The sequence below is a fragment of the Tamandua tetradactyla genome, chromosome 8 (genome assembly GCF_023851605.1).
Source record: "Tamandua tetradactyla isolate mTamTet1 chromosome 8, mTamTet1.pri, whole genome shotgun sequence".
Classification (NCBI taxonomy): Eukaryota; Metazoa; Chordata; class Mammalia; order Pilosa; family Myrmecophagidae; genus Tamandua; species Tamandua tetradactyla.
The window spans coordinates 103941386-103968032 of NC_135334.1; the positions used below are offsets into that span (position 1 = coordinate 103941386).

The 26647-nt window shown below is 34.8% G+C and overlaps 1 protein-coding gene across 4 annotated transcripts in view; it reads right to left on the reverse strand.

Moving 5' to 3' along the window:
• The window catches only part of KIF18A (kinesin family member 18A), a 112859-nt gene that overhangs the window by 74620 nt on the left and 11592 nt on the right, over window positions 1-26647 (reverse strand). For all 4 annotated transcript variants that reach the window (XM_077114272.1, XM_077114268.1, XM_077114270.1 and 1 more), the window contains 4 exons: window positions 24838-24995; window positions 21543-21647; window positions 21126-21236; window positions 917-1114 (listed from right to left, as the gene is read on the reverse strand). In XM_077114272.1, the coding sequence (XP_076970387.1) occupies window positions 917-1114; window positions 21126-21236; window positions 21543-21647; window positions 24838-24995 (572 nt within the window). The remainder of the gene's footprint in view (window positions 1-916; window positions 1115-21125; window positions 21237-21542; window positions 21648-24837; window positions 24996-26647) is intronic.

Below are 26647 nucleotides of genomic sequence, written 5' to 3' on the forward strand. Positions count from 1 at the left end.
GCCTCTATACGATCAGAATTTAATAAAACTGCCTTGTTGTCATTGTATTAATTTTATGTTATCATTTATGGCAAGTAACATTGATTTTCCATTAGTGGTAAAAATATAAGGTATTCCTTAAAAAGAACTTCAACTAAAAATAGGAGTAGAGTATAACATATTAGTAGGTATAGCAAAATCATATGAAGTATCTTAAATTTAGAAAATTAGTCTCTACACTATGTTGAATCTTTGTTTGAAACTAACATCAGAGGCATCTTATTCCTGTAACATTCACGCGATTTTGGTAATTTGACATTTTTACAGACTCCTGAAATTCTTTTAATACATTTCATACTAATTCAAAACGTAACAATTTGAGCAGTTCAGCCATAATTACCTTGAAGCCTTTGTGATTGGTTTGAATTTGAATTAAATTCAAATTTTAATGTAAGAAAGAGAAATTGTTTTGATACTATGTTCTAGCAAGACTTTCTGGCATATTATGGATGCAAAATAATTTTAACAGTCCCAAAAGAGTGTAGTACATATCATTCTATTAGGTGATAGCCTTACATATTATAATATAGTATGCATTAACATTAAGCCACTCCTCCTCTCATTAAGAAAAATCAACACTCTTTAATATTTAAACCAATTTTAGGGTATATAAAATATTGACCAGAATAGAATTTAGATTTCAAAAAAAACATATTTTTTGTCTTTGTGCTAATGATAGCATCATAATTGCTATAGTATAGCGATCACTAAATGATAATTTAAGAAAATCGAATTCAAAATAAGTGAAGAGAAAGGTACCACAAAATATTAACTATTGATATAATATTCACTACCTTTCATTCAGTGAATTCTGATTATAAAACTGAAAATTAAAAAAAAAACCTACCTTTGTAGCTTTATTAAATGTAAAACCTACCTTTGTATCTGCTAAAGCATTGATGACATTCCCAAGAGCTAAAAGTGATCGATTAATATTTGTGCCTTCTAAAAACCGGGTCCCTTTAGCACTGGTAGCACTGGCACGTTCAGACCCTGCCAGGTCAATGAGAGACATCTTGGCAATACGGACATTTTGATTGATGCTTGCTGTTTTATCTTGTTGTCGCAAATAAATCTTTTGGAAATTACAGAACAGGAAAAATGGGGATAAGATTTTAAAAAATTAAAAGGGAACATACACATTATACTTAATCGAGTATAAAATAAAAAAATACTTTCATTTTAAAAACAAACTGCATTCCAAATAGCATCCTCCTATATAGGAATCCTGTATTTTACACATGATTGTTCTGTAAACTCGCAATTGTTCTAAAAGAAAAAAAAATGTATATGTAAACAAAAACAAACTGAACAAGATATGATCCAACTGGTATCCAAGAATATCAAAACTCATCAGTAAAGTTGAGATAAATATGAGAATGAAAAGACCTCCTTTATGAATAGCAAAGGAAAATGAACTGTTGGCCTGCTAGGAGGTCAAAACAACTGCCATGTGATTGTAGGAAGATGGTGGAGTAGGAAGCTCCAGGAATCAGTTCCTCCACCAAAACAACTACTGAACAGGCAGTGGAATACTATGCGACATCCAGACGAAGAGGAGGAAAAGGCTGGCACAGCTTGCTCGGTGCCAGAGAGGAACATAAAACCTAGTCCTTAATACTCCAGGGCTGAGTGTTCTGATGGCAGAATACTGCTTTTGATAAGCTACAACAAATCAGTGGGGACTGACTCTGTGGGCAGCCACTGTTTCAGGTCCTCTACAGGCAAACGTGGAAGATTTGTAACTTTCCGCAAACAGTGGTAAACAGATAGAGGGTTGGATTAACAGGGCAAGTACTGAATCAAGAAAACAGCTTCAGAAGCCACTCAAGAAACTCCTAGTGGGAGGGGTGAAGCCCAACTCAGGTGGAATTACTCCTTCAAGGAATTCAGACACCAGGGCTTGGTAATTTGATGCCATTAAAACCAGCCTACAACATCTCCTCTGTCTCCACCACACCCCTGTTCAGTAGTTGTTTTGGTGGAGGAACTGATTCCTGGAGCTTCCTACTCCACCATCTTCCTACAATCACATGGCAGTTGTTTTGACCTCCTAGCAGGCCAACAGTTCATTTTCCTTTGCTATTCATAAAGGAGGTCTTTTCATTCTCATATTTATCTCAACTTTACTGATGAGTTTTGATATTCTTGGATACCAGTTGGATCATATCTTGCCAAAGTTAAAGGTACCGCATCATCTTATGCTGGTGGGGCCCACAGGCAGACAAGCGCCACATACTGGGCAGGATAAGAAAAACAGAGTCCAGACACTTCACAGGAAAGTCTTTCAACCTGCTGGGTCACACCCTCAGGGAAAAACAACACAGGTGCCGCTTTCCTCCTGATAGGAGGCCAGTTTGGTCTGGGAAAATCTGGCTGGGGTCTATAATACCTAAGCAGATCCTCCTAAGGGTGGGGGAAAAAAGGTACCATACAAGAAGGGCAAGAAACAAGAAAACAAGATCTGAAAAATTCTCCTCTGTTAAAGAAAACTTATGCTACAGGTCCAGATAAAGCTGAATTGAATGTCAAAGAACAGATAGACAACAAATTCATCCAGCAAGAATATCCCAGGTAAAAGAAGTGAAAGCAATCTCCAGAATAAACTAGTTAAGGTAATTAAATGTCTAGATGCCAGCAGCAAAAAATAACAAATCACACCAGGAAAACTGAAGATATGGCCCAGTCAAAGGAACAAATCAATAATTCAAATGAGATACAGGAGCTGAAACAATTAATTCAGAATATACGAACAGACATGGAAAACCTCATCAAAAACCAAATCAATGAATTGAGGGAGGGAAAATATAAAGAAGAAAAGGAATGAACAAAAAGAAGAAATAGAAAGTCTGAAAAAACAAACCACAAAACTTAGGGGAATGAAAAGCACAGTAGAAGAGATGAAAAAAACAATGGAAACCTATAATGGTAGATTTCGAGAGACAGAGGACAGATAGGATTAGAGAACTGGAGGGGAGAACATCTGAAATCTGGCAAGAAAAAGAAAATATAGGGAAAAAACATGGAAGACTATGACCAGGGACTCAGGGAATTGAAAGACAATATGAACCACACAAATATATGTGCTGTGGTTGTCCCAGGAGGAGAAGAGAAGGGAAAAGGAGGAGAAAAACTAATGGAGGAAATTTTCACTGAAAATTTCCCAACTCTTACGAAATACTTAAAATTACAGATCCAAGAAGTGCAGCATACTCCAAAGAGAATAGATCCAAATAGACATACTCCAAGACATTTACTAATCATAATGTCAGAGGTCAAAGAGAAAGAGAAACTTGAAAGCAGCAGGAGAAAAGCAATCCATCATGTACAAGGGAAGCCCATGGAGGTGAGAAGACAGTGGGATGATATATTTAAATTATTAAAAGAGAAAAAATGCCATCCAAGAATTCTATATCCAGCAAAATTGTCCTTCAAAAATGAAGGAGAAATTAAAACATTTCAGGCTAAAAATCAGTGAGAGAATTTGACCAAGAGACCAGCTCTGCAAGAAATACTAAAGGGAGCACTAAGACAGATACGAAAAGACAGAAGAGAGAGGTGTGGAGAAGAGTGTAGAAAGCAAGACTATGAGTAAAGGTAAAAGGAAGGAAAATCAGATATAACATAAAATCCAGAAGGCAAAATAGTAGAATAAAGTACTACCCGTGCAGTAATAACACTAAATGTTAATGGATTAAACTCCCCAATCAAAGGACATAGACTGGCAGAATGGATTAAAAAACAGGACTCATCTATATGCTGTCTCTACTCAAAGGACGTGAGGGCAAGGACACAAAAGGACATTTGCACACCAATGTTTATAACAGCATTATTTACAATTATCAAGAGATGGAAACAGCCAAAACATCCATCAATAGACAGGTGGCTAAACAAACTGTGGCATATACACATGACGGAAAATATTATGCAGCTGTAAGACAGAATAAAATTATGAAGTATGTAACAACATGGATGGACCTTAAGGACATTATGTTGAGTGTGATTAGCCAAAACAAAAGTACAAATACCATATGGTCTCACTGATATGAACTGACATTAGTGAATAAACTGGAAATATTTCATTGGTAACAGAGACCATCAGGAGATAGAAATAGGGTAAGATATTGGGTAGTTGGAGGTGAAGGGATATAGCTTGTGCAACAGGATTGAATATAAGAACTCAGAAATGGACAGCACAATACTACCTAACTGTAATATAATTATATTAAAACACTGAATGAAGCTGCATGTGAGAATGATAGAGGGAGGAGGGCTGGGGGCACAAATGAAATCAGAAAGAAAGATTTCTTTATAGACGATAAAGATTGAGATGGTGTAATCTAGGAATGCCTAGAGTGTATAATGATAGTGACTAAATGTACAAATTTAAAAAATGTTTTTGCATAAGGAAGAACAAAGGAATGTCATTACTGCAGGGTGCTGAAAATAGATGGTAATTAATATTTTAAAATTTCAACTTATGTGTGAGACTAAAGCAAAAAATGTTTATTTGGTACAAAATTTATATTTTGACTAGTGCACCTCCTAATATAACTAATGTAGATAGTTGGTTGAACACCTTAAGTACATGGAACCTTGGATAGGACATGAAATTTTGTTGGTTTGTCCAGAGTGATGCACCAATGAATCCCAGAGTGATTTGATCAGTGAGTGGAAAACTATTTGAAAAATCCCCTTTGGGGAATGGTGAGAACAGGGGAAATTCAACCTCCCCAAGTTGAATTCTTGATATTCACACAAGCAGTGTGGACAATCAAAGCTATAGGCTGAGCGGCCAGTCTTGGGGTTTGTTCACATGAAACTTAACACCACAAAGGATAGGTCAGGCCTATGTAAAATTAGGCCTAAGAGTCACCCCTAAGAGAACCTCTTTTGTTGCTCAGATGTGGCCTCTCTCTCCAGCCAACACAACAAGCAAACTCACTACCCTCCCCCTGTCTATGTGCGACATGACTCCCAGAGGTAGGGACCTTCCTGGCAATGTGGGACAGAAATCCTACAGTGAGCTCAGATTCAGCACCAAGGGATCAAGAAAAACTCTAGAATGAGCTGAGACCCAGCATCAAGGGATTGAGAGAACCTTCTCGACCAAAAGGGGGAAGAGTGAAATGAGACAAAGTGTCAACGGCTGAGAGATTCCAAACAGAGTTGGGAGGTTATCCTAGAGGTTATTCTTATGCATTAAGTAGATATTACCTTGTTATCCAAGATGTAATGGAGAGGCTGGAAGGAACTGCCTGAAAATGTAGAGCTGTGTTCCAGTAGCCATGTTTCTTGAGGATGATTGAATAATGATATAGCTTTCACAATGTGACTGTGTGGTTGTGAAAACCTTGTGTCTGATGCTCCTTTTATCTACCTTGTCAACAGACAAGTAGGACATATGGAATAAAAATAAATAATAGGTAGAACAAATGTTAAAATAAATTTAGTTTGAAATGCTAGTAATCAATGAAAGGGAGGGGTAAGGGGTATGGTATGTAAAATTTTTTTTTCTGCTTTTGTTTTATTTTTCAGTTGTCTTTTTACTTCTTCTGAATTGATGCAAATGTTATAAGAAATGACCATGATGATGAATATGCAATTATGTGATGATATTGACAATTACTGATTATATATGTAGAACAGAATGAGCATATATTAAGAATGTCTGCATTTCTTTCTTGTAATCTTTTAAATATTAATTTAAAAAAAAAGAAGAAAACCCTGGGAGGACCCTGCAATTTGCATTCATCTTGGGCTGACCTTCTTGATAGGAGGGCTGAACTCTGAAAGAGAGCATCACCAAAATAAAGCCAATTTGCAAAAAAAAAAAAAGAAGAACTCCTGGTGTCCTTGCTGGTTTCTTCTCATCAGCTCTAAAACACAGGGCAAAGGTAACTTGTGTTCTGATTTTGGGGTCTCTGGTCCTCTTCCAGAGAGAGCACAGTAGCCCCTGTGTGCATACCAAGATGCACATATGTCAGTGACAGTCTATCAGGTGAAAATGTGAGAGACTGAGCCAGGGAACTTGTCTTTGGCTCCCTTGCCAGAGCTTGTCCTGAGTGGAAAGAAGAGGTTTATAGATAACTGGAAAAGTGGGAGAAACAATTAAGATGAAGCAGCCTGGGGCAAAGAACTACCTACATTAAGTCACACAAAAAAGCAGCCAGGAAGGAGGTGGAGGGAGATTTCAAAGGGAGTAAAGTGGCCTTCATCTGAACTCGTTTAAATTGTAAAGGGGAAATTCCTTCAGGTTCTAGCAAATACCCAGGAAAAGAAGCTGAATCCCCAGCTTTGGTTTGGCATAGGCTCAGATAAGACTGAGAGAGTCTTCATCTTCCCATTTGCCTTCGGTTGACCTCCTTGATAGGAGGGCTAAATACTGAAGGAGACTACCAATGTGGAACCAATTTGCAAAAGCTGTAAAAAGTCCTTTTTGCTTAGGTTTGTTTGTTTTGATTAGCTCTTGGCTTTTAAGAAAATGTATCATATCACTAACTGGATAAAAACTTAGGGAACAGACAGTTTAGTGACTAAATCCCAGATTTAACACTTTAGAACATCAAAATATTCCGTGTTCAGCAAAAAAATTACAAGACAAAGACAGAAAAAATGACCATCCAAAGGAACAAGATAAAAATCCAGAAATAATCAATGAAGAATATCAGATATTGGAATTAAAAGATAGAGATTTTAAAAAGAACGATGCTCAATATGCTTAAGGAGATAAAAGAAAACACGGAGAAATAACTAAAGGATATGTAGGAAACAATAAATGAATAATGTGGGAATCTTTTTGAGATTCTCAATAGGAATCAACAGAAAGTGGAAGAACAGAATAAATGAAATGAAAAATTCCCTAGGGAACAGCAGGTTGGAGTGGAGGTGGAAGAAGAAAGAATCAGTGAACTTAAAGACAAGGAAAAGGAAATGGGGCATGATGGCAGCAAAGTGAGGTGTGGAATTTAGTTTGTCCACCAGAGCAGCTAGTCAACAACCAGGAACAGTACAGAAGAACTGCTGGGGCTACATCAGTGACTGAACACAGAGCATACACAGTTTGGATCATGTGGAACATCTATCTAAGACCCCATGCAGAACTATAGGTCCTCCCCCAAGGGCATGGCAGGTTGGTTCCCCAACGGGAAAGGAAACAGACTTTACCAATAGCAAGGGCTTAGCTCAACCATGCTCAAATTATGGAATTAATTATAAATTCTAACTATTGAAAATAGGCCTCCAGCTCAGAAAAACATGTTGTGGCTATTTCAAAAGGAAAAGAGAAGGGAAAAAGAAGTGAAAGACTAATGGAGGAAATAATCACTGACAATTTCCTATCTCTTATGAAAAACACAAAATTACAGATCCAATAAGTGCAGCAGACCCCAAACAGAACAGATCCATATAGATATGGTTCAAGATACTTATTAATCAGATGTCAACAGTCAAAGATAAAGAGAGAATTTTGAAAGCAGCAAGAGAAAATCAATCCATCACATACAAGGGAAGCCCAATAAGGTTATGTGTGAATTTCTCAGTAGAAACTATGGGGCCGAGAAGGCAGTGGTATGATATATTTAAGATGCTAAAAGAGAAAAACTGCCACCCAAGAATTCTATATTCAGCAAAATTGTCCTTCAAAACTGAGGGAGAAATGAAAACATTTTCAGACAAAAAAAATCACTGAGGGAATTTGTGAATAAGACACCGGCACTGCAAAAAATACTAAAGGGAGCATTAAAGGCAGAAAAGAAAAGGCAGGACAGAGAGGTCTGGAAAAGAGTGTAGAAATGAAGACCATCTGTAAAGGTAAAAAGAGAAAGAGAGGGTAATGGTGGCTCAGTGGCAGAGTTCTTGTCTGCCATGCTAGAGTCCTGGGTTCGATTCCTGATGCCTGTCCATGTACAAAGAAACAAAAACAAAAACAGAAAGAGAAAAAAAAATTAGGTATGACAAATAAATTCCAAAAGGCAAAATGGTAGAAGAAAGTACTGCCTTTATAATGTTAATGGATTAAACTCCACAATCAAAATATGAAGACCAGCAGATGGGGAAAAAACAGGACCCATCCTTATGTTGTCTACAGGAGACTCATTTTAGACACAAGGACAAAAATAGGTTGAAAGTGAAAGGTTGGAAAAGATATTTCATGCAAGCAACAATCAGAAAAGAGCAGGAGTAGTTATACTAATATCTGATAAATTAGACTTCAAATGTAAAACAATTAAAAGAGACAAAGAAGGACACTATGTATTAATAAAAGGAACAATTCGACAAGTAGACATTAACAATCATAAATATTAATGCACTGAGACAGAGTGCTGTAAAGTGCATGAGGTAAACACTGAAGGGAAAAATACACACCTCTACCATAATAGTCGGAGAACTCAATTCCCCACTCTTATGAATGGACAGAACATCTAGACAGAGGGTCAATAAAGAAACAAGGAATTTGAATAATACAAAAAATGAACTACACTTAACAGACAGCTACAGAACATTACACATCAGAACAGCTGGAAACAAATATTTCTCAAGTGTTCATGGAACATTCGCAAGGAAAGAGCATAATTTGGGTCACATAAAGTTTCAATAAATTTGAAACTGAAATCATACAAAACACTGTCTTGGATCATAATGCAATGAAGTTAGAAATCAATAACAGGCAGAGGGGCAGAAAATTCACAGACATATGGAGGCTAAACAACACACTCTTAAACAACTAGTGGGTCAAGGAAGAAATTACAGGAGAAACCAGTAAAAATCTGAAGGCAAATGACAAGGAAAACACAAAATATCAAAATCTATGGGATGCAGCAAATGCAGAGTTGAGAGGGAAATTTATTGCCTTAAATGCCTATATTAGAGAAGAAGAAAGAGCAAAAATTGAGGAATTAACTGTTCACTTGGAAGAGCAACAAACTAACCTCAAAGCAAAAAAAAAAAAGAAAGGAAAGAAATAGCAAAGATTAAAGCAGAAATAAATGAAAATGAGTGAGAACATGAAAACAATTGAGAAAATCAACAAAACCAGAAGTTGATTCTTTGAGAAAAATCAATAAAATTGATGGAACCTTAGATAGGTTGACAAAAAAAAGAGTTGATGCAAGAAAATAATTTCAGAAATGGAAGAGGAGACATAATTGCACAACCCTATAGGAATAAAGGAAGTAATAAGAGGATACTCTGAGGAACTATATGCTAATAAATTGGACAACGTTGACGAAATGGACAATTTCCTAGATAGGTATGAACAACCAACATTGATTAGAGAGCAAACAGATGACCTCAACAAACCAATCACAAGTAAAGAGATTAAATCAGTCATCAAGAAGCTCCCCAAAAAGAAAAGTTCAGCAACAAATGGCTTCACATGTGAATCTACCAAGCATTCAAGAAAGAATTAGTACCAATCGTGCTCAAACTCTTTAAACAAATGAAAGAGGAGGGAAAGCTACCTAACTCATTCTATGAAGACAACATCGCCCTAATACCAAAGACAAAAATACTATAACAAAAGAAAATTACAGCCCAATCTCTCAAATGAATATTGATGCAAAAATCCTCAACAAAATTCTCGCAAATCAAATCCAGCAGCACATTAAAAGAATTATACACCACGACCAAGTGGGATTTATTCCAGGTATGCAATGATAGTTCAACATAAGAAAATCAATTAATGTAATATATCATATCAATAAGTAAAAGTAGAAAAACCACATGATCATCTTGATTGATGCAGAAAAGGCATCTGACAAAATTCAACATCCTTTCTTGATGAAAACACTTCAAAGGACAGTCACAGAAGAGAACTTCCTCAACATGATAAAGGGGATACATGAAAAACCCATAACTAACATAATCCTCAATGGTGAGAGCTTTCCCTCTAACATCAGGAACAAGACAAGGATGCCCACTGTTACCATTGTTACCCAACATATGCTGGAAGTTCTGGTCAGAGAAATTAGATAAGAAAAAGAAATAAAAGGCATCCAAATTGGAAAGGAAGAAGTAAAACTCTGTTTGCAGATAACATGATACTATATGTTGAAAATCTTGAAAAATCTACAGCAAAAGCTATTAAAGCTAATAAATGAGTAAAGCAAAGTGGTAGGGTACAAGATTAACACTCGAAAACCAGTAGTGTTTCCATACACTAGTAATGAGCAATCTGAAGAGAAAATCAAGAAAAAAACATCATTGACAAAAGCAACCAAAAGAATCAAGTATTTAGGTTTTTTTGGGGGGTGCATGGCCTGGGAATTGAACCCGGGTCTCCCGCATGGAAGGCAGGTATTCTAACCACTGATCTACCTGTGCACTCAGAATCAAGTATTTAGGAATAAATTTAACTAAGGATACAAAAGACTGATAAACAGAAAACTATAAGAAATTGCTAAAAGACAGCATGGAAGACCTAAATAAATGGAAGGGCATATCATGCTCATGGATGGGAAGACTAAATATAGTTAAGATGTGAATTCTATGCAAATTGATCTACACATTCATGGCAATACCACTTAAAATCCCAACAACTTACTTTGCAGAAATAGAAAAAACAAGAACAAAATTTATTTTGAAGGATAGGGTGCCCCAAATAGCTAAAAATATCTTGAGAAAGAAAAATGAAGTGGGAGGTCTCACTATTTGACATTAAAGCATATTATGAAGGTACAGTGGTCAAAACAGCATGGTAGTGGCATAAAGATTGATGTACAGAGCAAAGGAATCGAATAGAGTGTTCAGAGATAGACCATCTCATCTATGGACAACTGGTCTTTTATAAAGCGGTCAAACCAATCGACCTGGGACAGAGCAGCCTCTTCAATAAATGGTGTTTGAAGAACTGGATATCCATATACAAAAGAATAAAAAAGATCCATACCTCACACACTATACACACCTTATACAAAAATTAACTTAAAATGGATCAAAGACCTAAATATTAGAGCTAAGACCACAAAATTGTTAGAAGAAACTGTAGGGAAATACCTTATAAAACTTGCATTAGGAGTTGGTTTCCTAGACCTTCCACCCAAATCACAAGCACTGAAATAAGAAACAGATAAATTTCTCCTCAAAATTCAAACTTTTGTGCATCAAAGAAAGTAAAAAGGCAGCCTATGCAATGGGAGCCAATATTTGGAAACCACGTATCAGATAAGGGTTTAGAACAGACACTTCTCAGAAGAGTATATACAAATGGCTAAAAGGCACATGAAAAGATGCTCAACTTCACTGGCTATCAGGGAAATGCAAATCAAAACTACTATGATATATCATCTGACACCCACTAGAATGGCCAAAATCACAAGGCTGGAGAGGATGCAGAGAAAGGGATACATTTATCCATTGTTGGTGGGAATGTAAAATTTCCAACTGCTCTGGAAGACAATTTGGCAGTTCCTCAAGAAGCTAAGTTTAGAATTGTCATATGATTCAGCAATTCCATTACTGGGCATATATTCAGGGGACCTGCGGGCAAGGACACAAATGAACATCTGCACTCCAATGTTTATAGCAGTATTATTCATAATTGGCAAGAGATGGAACAACTAAAATGTCCATCAACGGATGAATGGCTAAACAAGATGAGGTATAGATATACCATGGAATATTATGCAGCTAAGACAGAATAAAGTTGTGATGCTTGTAACAATGTGGACAAACCATGAGGACATAATGATGAGTGAAATTAGCGAGAAACAAAAGGACAAGTACTGTATGCTTACTAATATGAACTAACATTAATGACTGAACTTGGAGAACTGAAGTTAACAACAGGTTATTAAGAGATAGAAACAGTGCAGAGATTGGGCAATTGGTGCTGAAGGAATACAGACTGTGCAACAGGACTGACTGTAAAATTTCAGAAATGGATAGCACAATACTACTTGATTATAGCATAATAATGTAAGTACACTGAATGAAGCTGAATTTAAGTAATGATAGAGGGAGAAGGGCTGGGGGGCACACATGAAATCAAATGGAAAGACAGAGGATAAGGTATAATTTAGGAATGCCTAGAGTGGACAATGATAGTGATTAAATGTAGAAATAAGGAAACATTTTTGCAAGAGGGAAAACAAACGAATGTCAACATCGCAGAGTGCTGGAAATAGATGGTATATGGTAAAAAGTATGATTAATGCAAACTAGGGTCTACAGTCAACAGTAACATTGTAATATGCTTCCACTGAATGTAACAAAAGCATTATGCCAAACCTAAATGTTAACAAGTGGAGTGCATGGAGCAGGTGTATGGATTCTTTGTGGGAGAAAAGGAAATGTCTTCATATAGATTATGGTGGTGAAGGAATATCCATACACTGAGGTTGGATTGTATGATGTGTGAATAACACTGTTTAAAAATGAACAAAAAGAAACAAGTGCTAGAGAAAATGCAGAGAAAGAGACGTCCCTATTCACTGTTGGCAGATACCCTGAGAGGTGCAGCATCTTGGAGGTAGTGTTGTGGTTCCTCAGTAGGCTAGGGGTGGAGTTGCCAAATGATCCTGTAATCCCACTGTTCAGTATTCACCTGGAGGAACTGAATGTGGGGACAGGAATGAACATCTTCACACTGGTATTTCTAGTGTTCCTGATACACAACGGATGGAGGTGGCCTAAGGGCATAACTGAGGAATGTAAGGGGAAACTATGGTATATGCATACAATGGACTACTGAGTGGCCACAAGAAGAAATAAAGTTGTGAGGCATGCAACAAAGTGTATGAACCTTAAGGACTGTATGTTGAATGAAATATCAGGAATAAAAGGACAAATATCATGCCCCAAACATATGGACTAACTATAATATAAAACTCAGTGAACTGAAGTTGAGAACACGGTTTATCAGGAGTCTCATATATTCAGGGGTTGTAACTGCTGTTTCAAAATTCTGCAATACTGACTGCTTGTTTATAACCTGGTTGTTCCTAGAAACTTCAGGTATTTATGTGACACCTGAGACTCAGAATTAGAACTCTGAAACTATGAAAGTCAGCAGTACCCTTTACAGGAACTGCTTAAAAAGTTAAAAAAGTGATAATACTTCGAGTAGAGATCTAAATGAAGCTGACCTAGATAGAACTAAGGTAAATCAGAATACAGGGTAAAAAATGATATCGTCCATATTTTAAAACTTCAACTCTGTGTGAAGACTAAAGGGAGAGATGTTCATTTGGTGCAAAATTTATATTTTGGGTAGTGCATTTCATAATTTAAGTTGTATAGTCAGTTTAGTTGAACACGATGAGCACATGGAATCTTGATTAGGGCATGACTTTGTTGGTTTGTTCAGGTTAGTGTGAAGCCCTGATAAATCCCAGAGCAATTTGGGCAATGAATAAATGAGTATTTGGAAGATCCCCCTGAGGGACTCAGCAGAAAGGAGGAATTATTCAACTTTCCCATCTGGAGAAATTCTGATATTCTCATAAGCAGTGGGGTTAATAAAATCAATAAGCAGAGCCCTTAATCTTGGGGTTCACCCCTATGAAACTCAATCCTGTAAAGGGTAGGCTGAACCTCCTTAAAATTAGGCCTAAGAGTCAGGCCCAGAGAACCTCTTTGGTTGCTTAGATGTGGCCTCTCCCTCTCAAAGGCTACTTGGTAGGTGAACTTACTATTCTCCTCCTTAAGTGAGACATTACTTCCAGGGGTATAATTCTCCTTCACAATTTAGGACAGAAATTCCAGGATGAGGCAGGACCTGGCATCAAGGGACTGAGAAAGCCATATTGACCAAAAGGGGGAAGAGAGAAATGTGACACAATAAAATTTCAGTGGCTGAGAGATTTCAAACAGAGTTGAAAGGTTATCCTAGGCGTTATTCTTAAGCATTACATAGGTATCTCTTTTTAGTTTATGGTGTATGGGAGTTGCTTGAGGAAGTATCTGAAACTGTTGTGTTCCAGTAGCCTTGATTTTTGAAGATGACTGTATAAGGACATAACTTTTCAAATGTGACTGTGGGATGGTGAATACCTTGTGTCTGTTGCTCCTTTCATCCAGGGTATGGACATATGAGTTAGAAAATATGGGTATAAAAGAAATAAATAATAGAGGGCAAAAGGATAAAATAAATTAGACAGACCCAAATACTAGTGGTCAATAAGAGGGAGGGGTATGGGATATGGTATGTATGAGTTTTTGCTTTTATTTCTTTTTTTCTTAAGTGATACAAATGTCCTAAAAATGATCATGGTGGTGAATACATAACTATGTAATGATACTGTGAGGCACTGATTGTACACCATGTATCAAATATATGTGTGTGAAAATTTATCAATAAAAACTTTGAAAAATAAGAAAAACGGAAATGATTCAAATTGAGTAGAAAGAAAAAGTAATAAAAAAGGATGTAATCAATTGGACAAAAATATGCATTATGATAGTATTCCCAGAAGGAGCGAGAAAGGGACAGAAGGTCATTCAAAGAAATAATGGCAGAAAAGTTCCCACATTTAATTAAAGATATTAATATGCACATTCAAAATGTCCAATGAACTTCAAGCAGTATAACCTGTAAAAGAAGCATGTCCAGACACAAAGTAGTCAAACTGTCCAGTGCAAGGACAGGGAGAGTTCTGAAGGCTGCAAGAGAAAAGCAACAAATTATGTATAATAGAATGCCAGTAGATTAAGGTCCAATTTCTCATTAGAAACCATGGAGGCAAGAAAGGAGATGTACATAATATTTAAAGTGCTGAAAGAAAACAATTGCCAGTGAATCATTCTATATCTGGCAAGATATTCTTTCAATAATCAGACAGAGATTAAAACATTCCCAGGTATTTCTTAAAAGCTGAGGGATTTCATTATCACTACATCTGCCCTACAAAGGATATTAAAGGCAGTTCTTCATATTGAAAGTGGAGGACACTAGACACTGAATCAAAGAAGATAAAAAAACAAAGACTTTCCATAACTGTAACTATATGAGTAATTATAAATGGCAGTACTATCGTACTTTTTGTTATGCCACTTCTTATATCTTATAGGTACTAAACTGTAGATACATAAAAATCAATGAAAAATTGATAGTTTTGGACATGTGCTATACAAAGATATAATTTTCAACAAGCACAAAAATACGTGGAGGAATGGAAGGTTATAGAACAGTGTATATGTATGCTATTGAAGATAAATTGTTATCAAACCAAATATGATTGCTATAGATTTACAATATTAAATTTTAACCCATGGTAACCACAAAGAACATACATGAAATACACTCAAATACATTTAGAAAAAACAAGAAGGGACTCAAAATGGTACAAAAACAAGAACAAATAAATATGGAAGGAGGTATTAACAGAAGAACTAAGGGTCAAAAAAAGTGTAAGACTTACCAAATCAACATAGCAAAATGGTGGAAGAAAATACTGCTTTATCAGTAGTTACTTTAACTATAAATGGATTAAGCTGAGTCTAAAGGCAGAGATTGAGAGAATGGATAAAAAAGCAAGATCAACTAAATGCTATTTACAAAACATTCACCTTAAATTCAAAGACATTAGTAGGTTGAAAATGAAAGGATGTAAAAAAAGGATATAATGCAGGCAATAACCAAGAGAACTGGGTAGCTATGCCAGTATTAGATAGAATAGATCTTAAATTAAAAAACTCTTACAAAAGACAAAGAAGACCATTATATAATGGTGATGAGGTCAATTCAACAGGACATAATAAGTATAAATACATACACCTGTAACAGCAGAGCCCCAAAACATATGAAGCACATACTGACAGATTTGAAGGGAGAAATAAACAGTTGTACATTAACAGTAGGAAACTTCAAAACACCATTTTCTATAATGGATAGAACATCTAGACAGTAGATCAAAAAGGAAAGAGTAGATTTGAATGATACTCTAAAGAAGGTAGATATGTATTGAAATTTTTCCTCAAGAGCAGCAGAATACAATTTCTTCTCTAGTGCCATGGATCATTCTTCATGACAGACCATATGTTAAGACACAAAACAAGTTACAACAAATTCAAAAATATTGAAATTATGCATTATTTCTTTTCTGATGACAGAACAATAATGCTAGACATCAGTAAGAGAGTGGGAACTGGAAAACTCACAAATATGTGGAAGTTAAACTGCATACTCTTAAACAACCAATGCATCAAAGAAATTACAATAGAAAAAAGGAACTATCTTGAGGCAAATGAAATTAAAAACACAACATAGCAAAATTTATTGGAGAAAGCAAAAGTAGTGTTGAATGGGAAATTTACAGCCCTAAATGCTATTTACAAAGAAGGAAGATCTCAATTATTGGAGACAGCAAAGGCAGTGCTGAATGGGAAATTTATAGCCCTAAATGCAAAGAAGGAAGATCTCAATTCAGAGACTCAACCTCACAACTGGAGGGTTTAGACAAAGAACAAACTAAATTCAAAGTGAGCAGAAACAAAGAAATAACAAGGATGAGAGCAGAATTAAATGACATATAGAATTAAAAAGTAAGAGAGAATCAACAAAACCAAAAGTTGGTCCTGTGAAAAGATGAGCAAAATCAACAGATCTTGTTGACTGAAAAAGGAAAAATGAGTAAGGGCACATATAACTGAAATCAGTAATGAAAGCAGGACATACTATTGACCCTATAAGTATAAAAATGATCATAAGAGGATAATATGAACAACGGTGGGCCAAAAAATTAGATAACCTAGATGAAATGGACAAATTCCTAAAAACACACAAACTACCTACAGTGATTCAAGAAGAAACAGATGATCTTAAAATAACAAACCAACAAGGCAACTAAATCAGTAATCAAAAACCTCCCCAAAAATAAAAGCCTGGGAGCAGGCAGCCTCACAGAGGAACTTGCCATATATTCCAAGAAAAGTCAACACCAATCCTGTTCAAACTTTTTAAAGAAATTGAAGAGGAGTATGGTGGTTTAGAAATCATGTTCTTAAAGCTAATCCATTCTTGTGGGTGTGGACCCTCTGTAAGTAGGATCTTTTGATAAGGTTACTTCACTTAAGGAATAGTCCAAGGTGGGAAGTAATCCTCTTAGTGTAGTCCTTTATAAGAGAAATTCAGACAGAGAAGAAGCAAAGGAGGTAAGAGGCTGAAACAAAAGAAATGGAAGAGAAGAGAGACCAGCAGACACCATAATGCGCCCCGCTTTGTGACAGAGGAACCGAGAGTTCAGAATTGCAGGCAGCGGGTCTCAGGAAGAAAGAAAGCATCAACTTGATGATGCTTGATTTGGACATTTTCAGCTTCAAAATTGTAAGCATATAAGCTAACAAATTCCCCAAGTTAAAGTCATCACATTTCATAGTCTCTGCTTTGAGCAGCTTAGCAAACTGAAACAAGGAGGAACTCTCCCTAACTGATTCTATTAGGCCAAAATCACCCTCATCCCAAAGTCAGATAAATATACCAGAAGAACAGAAAATTACAGGAAAATATCCCTTATGAATATAGATACAAAATTCTTCAACAAAATATTAGTAACCCTAATTAAACAGCTTATTAAATAATTACACAGCATGATCAAGCGGGATTTATCCCAGGTATGCAAGGTGGTGTAACCTAAGGAAATGTCCTCAGAATGATAAAGGCATAAATGAAAAACCCACAGCTAACAACACACTCAATGGTTAAAGGCTGAAAGCATTCTCTCTAAGATCAAGAAAAGGACAAGAATGCCCAATGTCACCACTGTTGAATTACAGTGGAAGTTCTAGCTACAGCAAGTAAGCAAAAGAAAGACAGGGGCATCCAAAACTGGGAAGAAGAAAGTAAAATTCTCCCTATCTGCACATTATGTATATACATAGAAAATCCTGAAATATCCACAACCGAGCTAATAGAGCTTATAAACAAATTTAGTACAGTAGTAGGGTGCAGCATCAACATGTAAAAAATAGGAGTGCTTCTATATACTAGTCAAGAACAGTAAGAAGATAAAAATCAAGAAAAATATTCATTTACAAAAGCAATTAATATCATCAAATATCTAGCAATAAACCTAAACAAGGATGTAATGGACTTGTATGCAGAAAACTACAAAACTTCGCTAAAAAATATCAAAGAAGATGCAATTAAATGAAAGGGCATTACATATTCATGGATTAGAAGGTTACATATTGTTAAGATGTCAATTCTACTCAAAATGATTTACAGAACAGATGCAGTCCTTATCAAAATTTCAACAGCTTTTTGCAGAAATGGAAAAGCCAATCAATAAATTTATATGCAAAAGTAAGGGGTCTCAAATAGCCAAAGCCACCTTAAAAAAGAAAAAACTAATTTGGAGAACTCACACTTCCTGTTTTTAAAATTTATTACAAAACCACAGTGATCAAAACAGCATGACACTGGCATAAGAACAGACATATATACAAATGGAATCAAATTGAGAGTTCAGAAATAAATCCTCACATTTACAGCCAAGTGATTTCTGACAAGGATGCCAAGCTACTCAATGGGGAAAGAATAGTCTCTTCAACAAATGTTGCTAGGTAAACAATATGCAAAATAATCAAAGAGGACTTCTATCTCACACATGGATCAAAGACCTAAACATAAGAATCAGTACTATAAAATTCCTAAAAGAAAATGTTTAGAAGCATCATCAGGACATTGTGTTAGGCAATTGTTTCTTTGACGTAAAGCCCAAAGTATAAGCAACAAAAGACACAATAAATAAAAGGGACCTCACCAAAATTAAAAATTAAATATTTTGGTGTGTTAAAGGACTTTCTCAGTGAAGTAATATGACCTAAACAATGGGAAAAAATATTTGGAAACCACTTTTCTGGTAAGGGTTTAATATCCACAGTATATAAAGAACTCTTTCAACTTAATAACTAAAAGACAAACAATCCAATTTAAAAACAGTCAAAGATTTGAAGAGACAGTTCTCCAAAGATACACAAATGGGCAAACAGCATACAAAAACCACAATGACATACCATATCACATCCACTAGAAAGGCTATTTACAGCAAGAGAAAATTATAAGGATATGGAGGAGATGTAAGGAAATAGGAATACTTGTTCATTATTGGTGGAATGTAAAGTGGCACAGTTGCCGTGGAAACACATTGGTGATTCCTCAGTAAGTTCAGTATAGAGTATGACCCAGATAATATCACTTCTAGGTATATTCCAAAGAGAACCAAAATCAGGGACTTAAATAGATATTTCCACACTGATGTTTACAGTACCATTATTCACTACTGTCAAAAAATGGAAGCAACCCAAGTGTCCTTCAACTACTGAATGGACAAACAAAATATGGTATATACACACAATGGAATATTATTCAGCTATAAAAAGGAATGAAGTTGTGAATGCAATAACAGATGAATCTTGAAGACATTATGTTGAGTGAAATAAGTCAGACATAAAAGGACAAACATTGTAGGATCTCAATGCGATGTAATAACTAGAACAAGAAAATTCAAATAAAAAACTAGAACATATGTTACCCAGGGGCAGGGTGGTAGGGAACAGGGAGTTAAGGCTTAAATTGCACAGAGTTCCTTTTTTGGGTGGATAAATAAATTTTAGTAATGATGGTGGCAATGGTAGAAAACATTGTGACTGTAATTAACAGCACTGAATTATATATTTGAGAGTGGTTAAACAGAGAAATTTTAGGTTATATATATAATACTAGAATAAAAATTAAAAACAAAACAAACAAAACATAGGACTGTACAACACAAACAGTGATTGGAAACATAAACCATGACCTAACAGGCAATATTAGAATTATATCTAATATTGTAAAATATAAAAACATACTTTCCCGAATCGCCACAACTGTATCACACTAAGACAAGTTGTTAATAATAGGGGTTGGTATATGGCAGCTTTGTATTTTCTGCATGATTTTTCCGTAAAACTGTAAATTCTCATTAAAGAAACATGCAAAAGAACTGTAATTTATATTATGTTACTCTTTGAACCAATACATGGAATTATCAGAGGTGGCAGTAGGGGTACAGTCCTAAGAGTAACCAGAGGTAGTGATTAGAAAGCTTTGCATGTCTCCAACGATTGTTCCCAAAGGAAAGTTGAATTGGAGTATTGATCCAAATTGAACAGTGAGTTTTTCCCAATTACTCAAATTACTGAACATCATTATATTCAAAATGATAGTGTGGTAAATTATATCTGTTTTTTCCAACTGTCCATTAGAGTAAAGCATAATTTTTCCAACTATTATGAATTACTGTGTAGTAGTTTAATTGAAATAAATTAAGTGGCAAAAGAGATAAGAAAAGTCAGCTTTTACTCTGTCATGTAACTCTTTTGTTATATTTTCCTATAAACCAGGGTCTAAGACAAGTCAGGGAAATAGGTTTCATAGACAAACTTTTCTCTTAGACTACTGATAGATGAATTAATAGAAAAGCCAGTATAACAATAGTAAAGGTTAATGAAATTTTGTGGACTGGAGACTTTCCAAATATTTTGAATACCTCAGTTATGAATTCTTTCAACTACAATACGCTTATTTTAACATGAGTTTTAGATAGCATAATCCAGAATGAGGCATTTTAGTCATTTGGATATTAACAGGAATATAAATTAGAAGATATAATAGCTATAACCTATGCTTTACCTCATTAGAAGTAAATTACTAAAAAGTACTTTATCAACTGACTCATACTTCTTTTAAGAGAAGCAACTACTCATATGATGTGTTGGTTAAATCTTTTAAAAAGTGGATCATTATCTCTTGAATTTATTGGTTTTGTCAATCTAGATTTATATAGTGGATGCTTGTTCTGAATAAAAGATTATCTACTAGAAAGATTATTTTGACCCACTTAAGGTAGCAAAAACCTCTACCACCACTATTTTGCCATCCTATATTTTCACAAAGGTGAAAATTTCCATTTCTAATTTGTCATCTCAATTTTAAATATTCTTGGTAATAGAATTTCTCAAAGCTTCAAAATAAAAGAAGTGCTGAGCAACAAGGAAGTCCAGAGATGAACAGATTTTTTTCTTATGTATGAAAATTCCATCCATGAACTTGGCTCTATGTATTTTAAATTCATTTGAAGAGTGATAATCTAGTGACCTGTTACCTGGAAAACAGCATGAGAACGAGAAGATGTAGCATTCACATCAGTGGGATGCTGGGTCCTGTTTTTATTTCCATTATCCAATAATTGTAAAATTTCCCCTGAGGATTTGGGCTAGAGAAGTTCAGTGGGAAAAAAAAATAGAAATTAGCAATCCATCTTTAAATTTTTCAATAAACTTTCAACAAGCAAGAAGAATTTTAATTATAAAATAAAATGCAAGAGAATGTTTTCCATAAATTTAATCCATAAAATATTGACTGATTGAGTGAAATTTTTTTAAAGAAAAACTTAATTATTTCAAAGGAAAATAAAATAAGAATAAAAATATACACTGACCATTTTATTTCTGCATTTTATTAGTTTTCTTCTTTCTTAAAAAAAGGATGGAAAGTGGTAAAACAAATTTATGTTATATACCTGGTGCAAAGTCAACCCCTGAACGACAACACCTTTTTGGGCATCTTCCCGGACGGCAAGTGGCCCTGAATTTACCAAGAGGTCACGAATCTGTTCGTTATATACCTCAAAATAAAAAGAACTGTTTTAGCATTTGTGTAAAAAGAAGGCTGACAACATCACATACACACACAGGCACACTACTGATTTAAAGTTAAATTAGAATTTGTATGTTAAAAACAAGCAGCAGCTCATTTTTATTCATCTTATCTCTTCTACCTCATGTTGTCATTAATTTTCTACCATCCCAGGAAACAGAAGTATCTGATTACCTAGGCTTGAAACTGAAACTTAAAGCTAGAATCATTATACCCCTACCTCCTAATTCTTGACAAAGATTATGATAAAACAAATAAATAAGGTAGCTGGAATTGCCTTTTCTTATTTTCTGGAAACACGGGGGGACACAGTCTTGGGAAATTCTAATAGATCTGAAATGCAGGTTGTAAGGAGATGGGATGATGGTTCTTAATAGAGAAGACATTTATTATTTCATGATGCCCAAGCAGTCCAAACTTTCCAATTTGAGAGCTTAAAAGCTAAATAAAATCCATACTCAAGAATGAATAGTATGTATTTTATTTATTACATTAATATAGAATTTTTAGTGATAAAAATTCCATATAGGGATCTCTCCCTCATTTGAACAAGAAGGGAACAAAGGCCTTAAGAAGTTAAGTGACTCAACCACCGTCCCAAAGGTAAAAGCAGAACAGGGTCTGGAGCCAGGATCTTCGTGGCCCTCTAATTCTACTGTAAGGTACACCATGCATATATACATTTTATTATTACTTTGACAGTTTTATTTCTGTAACTTCTATAGATAATTCACAGATACAGTACTATCAACTTGATTTTATAAAGCTATAAAGGTACAATGCTTACTACTTGACAACCAAATGCCATTTTTACTAGTAAAATAAAAAAAAAAATAAATGTTATCTTTAACAAATTATTTTGTTTAAGTTATTGCTGTGCTCAGAGTCCTCAGTGATAACCGATTGCTGCTACAATTCTCTACAATGAATAACCATCTTTAATGTAATAAACTTTTAAAAGCAGTAAAATGTAACAAGGAGAGACAATTTTTTTAGTTATTTTTCTGGTAAGCAGTAGCCACTTCTCTATTGCTTCTCTTACCCACTTCAACCATGCCAAACATATAATTAGAACAATTATTCTCAAGCCACCCTTTACATCAGAATCACCTAGGAGCCTTTAAATAACATAGATGCCAGGTCACACTTCAAACCTATTACATTAAAATATCCAGGGGTAAGACACAGGCATGCTTATTTTAAAAAACCTTTATGGGCAATTCTAGTGCACGACCTGAGTACAAAACTATCAGATTAGAAATGGCCTTACCACTAATGAAATGAAAGCAGATATCTTCAAAATTCCTCCCATTATAAAATGATATAAAGAGAAAATGATGAATATTCCTTCCCTTTTTTCCCAAATGAGTTAAGAACAATTCATTTTACTACTTAACTACAGAAAATGAGTTTTAATTCTCTTTTATGTCCAAGTTCTATAGCATGAAGGAAAAAAAATTCCTAGTAACATATAGGATCTTAATCCATTTTTGTAATATGAAGAAACCCTTTCAGAAAGGACCAAACTACAAGATGTAATTAAGAGAATTGTTACTCCTAGATATTTACTTTTGATGCTAGAAGTGAAAAAGCAGTGAAATCAATGTTTTACATCTCCAAAATTGTTTTTGAAACTTTGTCTACCTAAACAGAAAGTGCCTTGACATTTAGTTATGATCTGTAAAATAGCAGCTATTTTAGGAAGGTAGGAGATCTCAAAGATTGAGAATAGTATATCAAAAGCACAAAGGAGGCAGCGTGAAACAGCATCATCTAGCTGTATGTGGCACAATCTGAGATATAAATAAATAATTACAGAAATGGATTTTAATCTTTTGAATAATGTAAGAATCTACGATTATAAAGGGAAGAGAAAAGCTCTTTCTTACAGTAGAAAGCCAACAAGTAAATGTACAAGAAATTATGGAACGTAAAAATCACTATAGGGCAGGAAATGGTGGCTCAGTTTCAGAATTCTCACCTGCCATGCCAGGGACCCGGTTTTGATTCCTAGAGGCTGCCCACGTTAAAAAAAAGAAATCACTATAACCTCCTTAAACTACTTTTTGAAGAGTGCTTTGAAAACTATTGCTTTTTATTTCTTTGTTTTGTATATACATTATATTATACAATAAAAAAAGTTACCAAAAAAACTCTATAACCTAACACCATCATAATCGATCACACAAAAAAATCACTGTAACCTAATATCATCATAATCGATTCAGGTAAGAAACATCAATGGATACTAAAACTAGTAGATGAAAGTTTGAGGAGTAACAGGATACTTGCATATCCTCTTGTGTCTCCTCACAAGGCACTTATTAATTGCAATGGATTAAAAAAGTATCCTTACAACGGAGAACACTGCAAAGTGTTCTTTTCAGACACTAGCATTATCAAATTGAACAAAGTTAGCATCACCTGTAATGGGACTAAACAGCATAAGCATACTGAAATGACACACTAAGTAACTCAGCATCACTTTTATTGTGTTTGTGCCAGTGCATATACTGAATCTAATCATGACAAACTAAACTGAGGTCATTCTACAAAAATGACAGTGTCATAAAATATAAAGACAGATATAAAACATTTCAGATTAAAGGAGACTAAAGAGACATGATAAGGGAATATAATTTATGATCTTGGATTTTCTTTTTCAATAAAGGGTGGTATTAGAATAATTGGCAAAATCTCATTAAGGTCTATAGACTAGTATTAGTATTACATTGTTAATGTCCAGATTTTAATAATTATACAGTTGCTATTTAAGAGAATTTTTTGCTTTTACAATAAGTTTCCAACTTATTCTTAAACAGTTCAGGGGAGGGGGGAAATACACACACATATACACACACATACAGGGAGAAAGAGCAAATGCAGTAAAATGTTAACAAATGGAGAATCTGGGTGAATGGTATCTGCAAGTTCTTTCTAGTATTCCTGAAAGTTTTTTCTAAGTCTGAAATTATGCCAAAATAAAAAAACTTAACAGAGGAGTAAGATATATAACAAATACTCTAAACCAGGATTTTAATGATTTTATGTATTCATGAGAAAATTCCTATATGATACAATCATGGGAATGGCCTATGTGCTTCTTAAAGAAAGAGATGTCAATACTATTGATTAAAGAACGAGTATTGCCAACTTACCTCTAAATAAGAAACTGCAATACTACACACTTTTTCTTCTTTAATCTCATCCATGGATTTGTAAAGGTCTAGCATTGTTAAATACATCACTCCAGGTTCAGCAGCTGATCCTAGCATTGTGTGGGTCTTCCCAGCTCCAGTGGCACCATATGCAAGTACTGGGTTTTTATAAAAAGAGAGCAAAGCTCTTTTTATGACATATAACATTACTATACTACTATCTACTGGATAGTTTCATCTGGATATCCTGAACAGTAACTTCAAACCCAACAAATGAAAATTAATGTATAGTCTTATCCTTAAAATCTGGGAGTTTAGCACAAATCTATACTTACCACTATATATATATATATATATATTCTCCACCTTGATTATAATACCATCATCTACTCAATCCCTACTATCCTTTATACCTGAGAGACATCTCTTCCATAGCAATCTTATAAATTCTAATCAATCAATTATTAGACTCCCCACCTTCAGTCTTAATTTTCTTTAATCCATCCTTCGAAATTTGTGGAAAAATATTCTTTTGAAAAAGAAATCTATGTTAAACCTCTACAGTGCTACAAGAAAAAGTCAAAGTTCCTTATCCTGGATATTATAAGGCACTCTAAGAGACGGCTCCTGGTTGTCTTTCCTTAGGATGATCTACGTATATTTGTTTGTTTGAAGTTCCCTGCATGAGCTGCTTCTTTCCTATTCCACTGCCTTTGCCCTGGAGAGTCCCTTTGCTTAATCTAGCTGGAAAACTTCTACTTGTTCCTAAACAAGCAGTACATATGCCAATTCTCTATGGCTTCCGTGACTGTCCTAGGTAGAAACATCAGTCTCTCATTTCAGCCTCATTAGATGCAGCACATTCATCTACTTCAGTATATATCAAATTGCATTCCTGAGCTCTACAAAGGCAGAGGCCGTATATCCTTAGCACCCAGCAAACCACTTGGCATAAAAATAGGTCCTTAATATATGTCTGTTGAATAAATGAATTCTAGGTAGAAGGCAACTGTAAAATTCATTTTTAAATTCTAGTTTTAGGCAAATTAACTTATTCACAAGAACCTATCCAGAACAATATAAGGTCATGTGTTTCTTCAAACGTTTAAAAAATCTACTCTCTAAATTACATATGATAAAACCCCCCAAATAAAATATTCAGTTGAGGCAATAAGTCCTTGTGCCATTACTGGCAGTTAATATTTTTATGTATTAACCTTTCTGCTAACCAAAATGCTAACAAACTATGAAACTACTTTTCAAGAGAATGAATTAAACTGATATAAATTTCACTTTGTTCTATTTTATGTACACCAGTACATAAAAGAATCTTAAGACAGTTGGATAGGAATATTAGGTAAAACAAAGGAAAAAACAAAAATTCAGTTATCAGTTTGGTAGAGATTTTTTCTTTTGGAGTTAAGAAAAAAATTAAAATGTATAAAAATATATGAAGTTTCATAAAAGAGGAAAATAGTACAGTTCTAATCAATAAACAACATTTCATTTTTGCTTAATCAAGTTTTCTGTAATAAAACTTAATGAGTCAGTGAAACATTGTACCACCTGTTTTGAGGGGCATCTTAGTGGAAATGTTGTATGTAGTGAAAATTACAAAAGTGAGATATTATTAATGATGGTTAAGTGCCTTGCAAGCATTGCATTAACTGGCCATTTTAGTTATCACTTTTTCCAGTCAATCCACATGGTCTTTTTGATAGGCAATTATGGTGCTGCCAAACATTCAGAAATGTCTGCCTATTCCACAGGGATAGATATTTTATAGGTCAGCTGTATGAAAATTTATGAA